General features: G+C 44.7%; 1 protein-coding gene across 1 annotated transcript; it reads right to left on the bottom strand.

The window, feature by feature from the left end:
• Nucleotides 1–226: 226 nt before the first annotated feature.
• On the bottom strand, nt 227–7,671 carry exd2 (exonuclease 3'-5' domain containing 2). The gene is made up of 10 exons (XM_071519550.1): nt 7,593–7,671; nt 7,447–7,517; nt 6,932–7,355; nt 6,417–6,673; nt 5,671–5,797; nt 4,988–5,304; nt 4,383–4,489; nt 4,103–4,238; nt 3,049–3,417; nt 227–1,939 (listed from the first exon to the last, which is right to left on the bottom strand). The coding sequence occupies exons 3-10, from the start codon at nt 7,322–7,324 to the stop codon at nt 1,723–1,725; spliced, it is 1,923 nt and encodes a 640-aa protein (XP_071375651.1). The 5' UTR covers nt 7,325–7,355; nt 7,447–7,517; nt 7,593–7,671; the 3' UTR covers nt 227–1,722.
• Nucleotides 7,672–8,018: the final 347 nt, after the last annotated feature.

Here is an 8,018-nt window from a genome sequence, read left to right as displayed (position 1 = left end):
TGATTCATATATGAAATGTTAAGAAAACCGCTTTTGTACTCATTTTTACAGACTATTTATTAAACTGTGATTTTGTAAGAAATAAAAAACTGAAAACATTGAATGTGGTCACGTCTTTTTAAGCAGGGGCTGGATGTTAATGCTCATGTTCACCTCAACTGATAACTATACCAGACAAACACAACAAAGCAAAATACAAACAAGACTTTTATTTTTTTACCATTTACAATTTAGGGAAACAAAAACAGCTTCAGGGGTTACATCTGGGCAAATACAAATAAAAGACTAAGCAGGCTTCATAATTTAAAGTTTGATATAAATTCATTCATCATACTCAAAAGATGAAAATCTATGCTTTGCAAAGGGTGGTTTGTCTTTAAGGCCATCTTCATAACCCATCTAGTTTATCACTCTCAGGGAACAAATACATCAAAGTTGGCACCTTTTCTCTCATCGTGGGTTGTGGTGAAGTGACGCTGGAATGAAAGCGCTGTGATTTGGAGCAGGTCCATGTCTTGATACTGTGACAAGACTCCAGTCAAGTTAGGGGATTAAGAGGCACATTAAAACATGAGCCATGGAGGTGTCCCAACCATCAGGAGAAACAGTGCCAGGACATGGAACATCAGGAGTTTGCAAGATCCAGTCAATGAGCCAACTTTTCTCTTTTCTGCTTAGCGTTTCTCTCCCCCTCCAAAAACCAAAAAAAAAAAAAAGAAAACCCTGAGAATGGATGGTCACCATCTGGGATGAATTCATACTGGTCCAAAAGCATCTCGAGACCAAGCTCATTATTGTAAGGGAATAGAGTAAAGATGAACTTCACTTCAAGATTCTTTTGGGAAACCCATCCTTGATCTATTGACTGAAGACAGACAATAGGCTGGAAATTAAGTGGGGGAGCTCCATACATAATTTTAGTATTAGGTCATGTTAAAATGACCCTCTCTCTGCAAAGCAAACAATTTTGAACTGATAGAGGTAATAAGAGCTGCTAACCTGCAGGGGGGGGGGGGGGATATGAAGTAAATTTAGGAGGAATTTAAGAGCAGGTTACAGCTTATTCTAAAAGAATCATTTCAATTTTCAATATCTTTTACATTGTTTTTTATAAATAAATTATATATTTTCCATAAAAAAAACAAGTGTCCATATGCAATCGCATGACCTCCACCATGGCGTTGTGGAGTTAGTGTTCTTCAGATTCAGTGCTGGCTTTCTTCTCCACAGGCGGACTGTTCTGGGACTGCGGCCAGTCTCTGCTCTAGTTCATTTAGTTCATTCAGGGTCTGGGTGGCAGACTAGCAGCGGCTCACTGGCTCTCACATACTTGGCACCACAGGATCAGAGTGAAACGCCCTCCTTCAGCCACCACAGACCCAGTTCATCGACGCACACACACACACACACACACACACACATACACACACGGCCCCATCATGGCCCCATCATGGCCCCATCATGGCCCCACTCACCAGGGTGGGAACTTGACACCAGCCACACGCTGGTGCATTTCAATCGTCGCTGGTAAGATTGTGTACTCAACCACACAGGTAAACCACCGGTCTCTACTCTAAAAAAGCAACTTGGCTTATAAAAATGACTGGAAGTGGCTGCGGAAGTTTGAATTCCGTTCGGCACTTTGACCGGTGGGTGAGAAAGTTCGGTTTCCTGCCCTGGTTGGCGTTCGCTCCTCGCTCTCCCTGCAGGGGGAGCGGCGGGTCAGTTGAGCTGGATGGGAAGGTCCTCTCCGTACTTGCGGAGGAACTTGCTGTGGTTGTGGTCGACGGACCAGAGGGGAGGCAGGTGGCGCGGCTGCATGGCGGTGAGGAAGTGCTGCCTCCAGCGGCGCTCCAGGTCCATCAGCCCCCGCAGGCCGAGCTCAGCGTGGGCGCGCACCACCTTCAGCCCGTGGGGCACGTAGGCCTCGTTGAAGATCCTGCAGAGGAGAGAGGAGCAGTGAGAAGACAAGTTCTGCACAGTCCCACAGCACATTCATAGCTGTGACACAGATCTAATTATCAGTTTGTTTAAATGTGATGTCAGCTCCCTAGCTCCCTAGCTTCCTAGTTCATCAGCTGCCTTCATCACTTCTATGAAGAATACGGTAGGCACCTCATCAAAATCAAAATGACAGCCACAGCCAATGAGCTGTAAATATGGTAAAGCACCATATTGTAGGGCTGGGCGATATGGTTGAAATCAATATCATGATAATCATAAGGATTTTTCTCGATATCGATATATATCACGATATAGTTCATGTATGCAAAATCACATTAAATAATCAAATTAATGTTTATCTCATTGAACCGAATGGTAATGTTAGGTGTGATGTCAAACAAAACAGAAATATTCACATAATATTCCTACCATACCTCATTTTATGAGAGTTTTTAAGTAAATTTTGCTTGTCATCATCAATTTAGACAGCAGAAATGTGTGTCACGATATCAAAATATCTTCATATCGTCACGATATGATTCCACTGAAAGACGATAAACGATAATTTTTAATTATCGCCCAGCCCTACCATATTGGTAGGAAATGCATGTGACATGGGAATACTATGAATAAACAAGCTACCTGTGAGTTTCATAGGGTTAGCTCTAGGGCTGCAACTAACTTTTGTGTGTGGTGCCGGGGTGGGGGAGGGGGGTGGTCAGCTGGGAGATTTCTCTGTTTAGGGTGGATGGATGGCACTATTTTATTTTTATGATGGCGGAATGTATTTCTCTTGTTTCTGTTGAAAACCAATAAAATTCTGTTTAAAAAAAAAAAAAAGAAAATATTTACATTTAAGAAGCTGGAATCAGAGAATTTTGACTTATTTTTCTTAAAAAATTACTCAAACCGATTAATCGATTATCAAAATAGTTGGTGATTAATTTAATAGTTGACAACTAATCGATTAATCGTTGCAGCTCTAGTTAGCTCCATTTTACTTGTAACCAACCATCAACTTACCAAATACAAAAATGCAAGTTATAAACATATCCACTGTGTTCCGGACAAAAGAAACCCCACCCCTAGGATCCAGACTCTCACCTGGTCTCCAAACTGGCGGCCCGCTGCAGAGCCTCGGCCGTCAGCTCCTGGTCTTCGTTCACGCTGAGGAAGCTCTTGATGAACGCCTGCAGCTCGTCTCGCCGCTGCTCCGGCAGTCCGTCCCCGGCGCTGACGAGCGCCCGGGCCGCCGACCGCACCCGCCGCCGGTCCGAGTCCTCCAGCAGGCGCACGCCCTCCTCGCAGCCCTGGGGCGCGGCGAACTCGTCGGCCAACTGCTGCTTCAGGAAGCAGTCGTGCACGTTGGAGGCGGCGTGGCAGGCGGTGCAGAGCAGCAGGATGTCGTGGGAGTTGTGGTCCTTCATCTCCGTGGGAAAATGTCGCCTGTACTCGTGCGGGACGATGTTTTTCCTGTGCGACCCGAGGAGATTACGAGTTAAAATCACATTTGTTGATGTTGGTAAATAATTTTTAAAAAAGGTGTCACTCCAAAATGAGATAGCCACCATTAGAAAAACTTGATTGAGTGCACATAATCTTAAAGCACTGTTGGCAACTGAGTCCTTGGTTGACCAAATTATCACACTTAAACAATGGATATGGAACAATGGCAATATTTAAAATCATGAAATTCACATTTTTTTCTCCCCAAGATAAAGCATTTTGAAACACAACACTTCAACTGCATATGACATAATAGGGCTGGGCAATATATCGATATTATATCGATATCGTGATATGAGACTAGATATCGTCTTAGATTTTGGATATCTTAATATGGCATAAGTGTTGTCTTTTCCTGGTTTTAAAGGCTGCATTACAGTAAAGTGATGTCATTTTCTGAACTTACCAGACTGTTCTAGCTGTTCTATTATTTGCCTTTACCCACTTAGTCATTACATCCACATTACTGATGATTATTTATCAAAAATCTCATTGTGTAAATATTTTGTGAAAGCACCAATAGTCATCCCTACAATATTGTCGCAATATCGATATCGAGGTATTTGGTCAAAAATATTGTGATATTTCATTTTGTCCATATCGCCCAGCCCTATGTCATACGAAAAGAAAATTAATGTAAAGTGTGCCAAACCTAATGTAGGAATCTGCTTTGCCGCAGACCACACAGAGGTTCTCCTTAGCGGTGAGATAGTAGTCCTGCTGCGAGTCGGGACGTCCTGACGGCTCAAACAGCAGCTTCACTATGAAAGGCTCCTCACTCTGAAGCTCTGGGTCAGGATCAGAGATGCACTTAGCATTACATTTTTAGGCATTTGCCAACATTACAAAGCAGCCCTTAGTTATGAGTAAGAGAGGCAAGATAAATTATATTAAATGCGTTCTAATTTTACACATTTGAGTTATTAGTTTACCTCCTATTCCTTTGTCTAGATACCATTTGGCTTTCTTCTTGTCGCAGGTACACAGAGGCTGGCCATCTGGTGCATGGAGGAAGCAGTTATCATAGAGAGGAGACTTCCTGGAACAGAGAGAGGGAGAGGCTGCTGATCCAAGTTCTTCAAATCCCTACAACCATTTGACTTTCAACAAGTGGCTTTTGGGTCAACATCATTCACGTTCCACAATGGAAGAACATTTGACAGGCAAGCAGGACAGTAATGGAAAACCGATCACCAGACACATGCTGGTAAATGTCGGCTGTGGTGGGAAAGTTGGTCCGCTGTACCAGCCACACTGGCAGGTAGCCACCCAGAACAGTGGTTTTCAAGCATGTGCCAAGGACACCCAAGAGTCTGCAGGGTTTGTTTTTTTTAGCAACTAATCAGTTAAATGAGCTGTTGTGATGTTAGGGCAGAATGAAAACCTTGATACTTTTGATGACGCATGAATGAAAACCACTGGTGTACGGTTTCTCTTTCCATTATAAACATACATCTGGTTAAATAGCGAAAGTGACGTGTATCTAGGAATACCATTGGATGAAAAAGTCAGTTTCCTGGTCTGCCTGGGCGCTCACCTGGCAGAATAGCCCACACCCAGTGGTTTTCTCTTGTTATTTTTCCGAGGGTCTGGGACTTGCTGATCTCCAGACTCTGGGCTTTCATAAGCCGGCTGCTTCCTGGTCCGTCGTCTCTTCTCTCCGTCCGCGGGCTTCTCGTCCCCGTCGCCTCCGGCTCGGCCCCTGAAGGGCACGTCCACCAGGCCCTGGCAGCGGGCAGACAGCTCAGAGTAGCTGCTCCCGCTGGAAGAGGCGGGGCTGGTTTCAGAGCGGAGGTCCAGGAGGTGGAAGAACAGAGCGATGGAAACCTGGGCGTCTCTGGCAGCGTAGGTCATCTGTAGCGAGAGGACCGGGGAGATTTAAAGGAAAAACTCAACAGTATACCTCATTTGAACTGTTGATCAATTCACTACATTATTTTTAAGCTGAAAACTAATAAAAGAGCGAATAAAAATCACACTAAGCTGCATGAATGAATGAAACTAAGCTGCTGCATACTTATGTGGAGTGACATGTGTAGTCTACTGTCCATAGTACGCATTTCATTTTCCCTTTGTTCTGTATGTAAGATCCTGTTGTTCTTATACAAGGTGTCAGACATCACCAAGATAAATTCCTGTACATTTATTGTACTTGGCAAACGAAGATATTCCGATTTCAAGCAGCCTACGTTAAAACGGCAATGCATTTTGAATCGTCACCTGCTCCAGTGTCAGCTGATCGGCCTCCCAGTCACTGCAGCGCAGCTCCAGGGATTTGTCTAGAGATACATTCAACAGATCTGCTGCCAGGGACTTCAGACTAAGGCCATTATTCACCGTAGCTTGCCTAAAAATGTCAACAGAATTGTAGAGAAGGAGATCAGCAATTTACACAGCTTTAAATGATCATAGGGCTGGGCGATATGGACCAAAAATCATATCTCGGTATTTTTAGGCTGAATGGCGATACACGATATATATCTCGGTATTTTCTACGAAGTGGGCTAAATGTTCAGTTGTAAGTGGGGCTGGGTGATATGGACAAAATCAAATATCACAATATTTTTGACCAAATACCTCGATATCGATATTGCGACAATATTGTAGGGATGACTATTGGTGCTTTCACAAAATATTTACACAATGAGATTTTAGATAAATAATCATCAGTAATGTGGATATAATGACTAAGTGGGTAAAGGCAAATAATAGAACAGCTAGAACAGTCTGGTAAGTTCAGAAAATGACATCACTTTACTGTAATGCAGCCTTTAAAACCAGGAAAAGACAACACTTATGCCATATCACGATATTACGATATCCAAAATCGAAGACGATATCTAGTCTCATATCACGATATCGATATAATATTGACATATTGCCCAGCCCTAAATGATCATAATGCGATTAGGAACAAAACAAAAAAAACAAGTAAGGGCTTGAAAGAGCAAACAACCCAGCCGTACCTCTGTCTTAAGGCAAGATAGCGCAGGTCAACTGTGCATCCCAGCGGCAGGCCATAGTCGCGAGTCAGACGTTTGCCGTCTTCATAGCAACCGACGCCAACTTTCAAAACGTGGGGGTCGCGCAGGACTTCCATTAAGCTCAGGGGGAAAGGCTGCTGCCCGCTGCGGAACGGCAGCAGCCTCACCAGGACACACAGCCCCGAGTAAGACGCCATCTGCAGCAGGGAGACCGCAGAGGCTCGGCCCTTCACCGACACCTGGGTCAGGAAACAGCAGCCAGGTCAGACAGGAGAGAGACACTTGCAAAACTAACGATGTTTTAAAAAGGAAAATTCCACCCTCCGATACCCTTACACTCATACGTCATCAATCTGCGATGTTCAGTGCTGTCAAGGTGTTACTTTTTGATTAGGTGTTGTAATTTACTTGAGAGCAATACACCGTAACAGCGTTCAAGTGTTTTAGGGTGGATTTTTCCTCCAAGTATATGAAACCATGCAAAAGGTATTTCTTACGCTGTTGGACTTTACCCATTCACAGTCGAGCCCCAGTACAGGGAAGACTGACAGCTCCTTCTGCAGCGAGGGCCACAGCTGCTGCCACTCCTCTTCACAGCTCACCATCACCGGCTTCACCCCCAACAGCTGTTCAGCGGAGGGTATCTGCACAGGAGGGGGCAGCTGTGCGGTCCGACTCTCCGCAGCCTTCAAGTCGTTCTCAGCGAGATGTGGCGGTTGTGCGTGTTCATACTCCACCGCAGGATGTGGAGCTTCCACAGGATCGGCTACCTTCTGAACGGAAGGCAGCCTCTTCCTGTGTGAGCGGTAGACCCGCCATATGAGCAGCCCTCCTAGTGTTGCCCCCAGGACTGTTGTTAGGACAGCGGTTAGAGGCCCTCGGTGAGACATCTTGGCTTGTAGTGGGCTGAAAAGTGCAAACCTGGAGTCGAAACACACATGAGCCCAGTTGCCTTCAGTGAGCAGATCAAGGTGTACTGAACAGCTTTTCTACTCAAAAGTAATAACGTTACCTTTCCTGTGTCAGTGGGCTGCCTTGTAAACCTGGCTCTGCTTCTGTGATGTGGACAGGCACCGCATCCCTCTGGGAAACAGGTTGTCAGTCAAAAGGTAAATTTACACCATCACTGCCCCATTCATACCCAATTGCCAAACTTACCAGTATTGGAACAGTGAGCTACTTTAAAAACAATATTTTGGAATAAAGAAAAATGCAGTCCTTGGCATATATATCATCGACATCCCCAGATAACACTCACTAACTGTCACGACAAAGCCAGAAATGCATTGACCACCTTCACCTCAACCAACCTGGGCTTGCTGGCCAAGTTACCTCACGTTAGCTAGCTAGCTACCTTGCTAACACTGGCTAGCTAACGTTAGTATGTTATAATATTAATAGACTGCAATGCTCGTTGGGCTGAGGACATGTCTAGAAAGAAGTTACGGTCAGCTTAAATCCAGCATACAGCTTTGGTCTGTGCTGTCACGCAAGCTTGTTATCAGTTGAATGTGTGCCAACTTGGACTAGCGTTGATGCACCAGTCAAGCTAGCCACAATAAGAGACAGTACTTCCGGTAAAGT

This window comes from Centroberyx affinis, unplaced genomic scaffold, assembly GCF_046629955.1.
Source record: "Centroberyx affinis isolate AG114_WGS23_722 - 3 ecotype Tasmania unplaced genomic scaffold, CSIRO-AGI_Caff_v1 ptg000058l_1, whole genome shotgun sequence".
Taxonomy (NCBI): Eukaryota; Metazoa; Chordata; class Actinopteri; order Beryciformes; family Berycidae; genus Centroberyx; species Centroberyx affinis.
The sequence above is the reverse complement of the archived record's forward strand: the minus strand, read 5'-3'. Positions and strand labels throughout refer to the sequence as shown.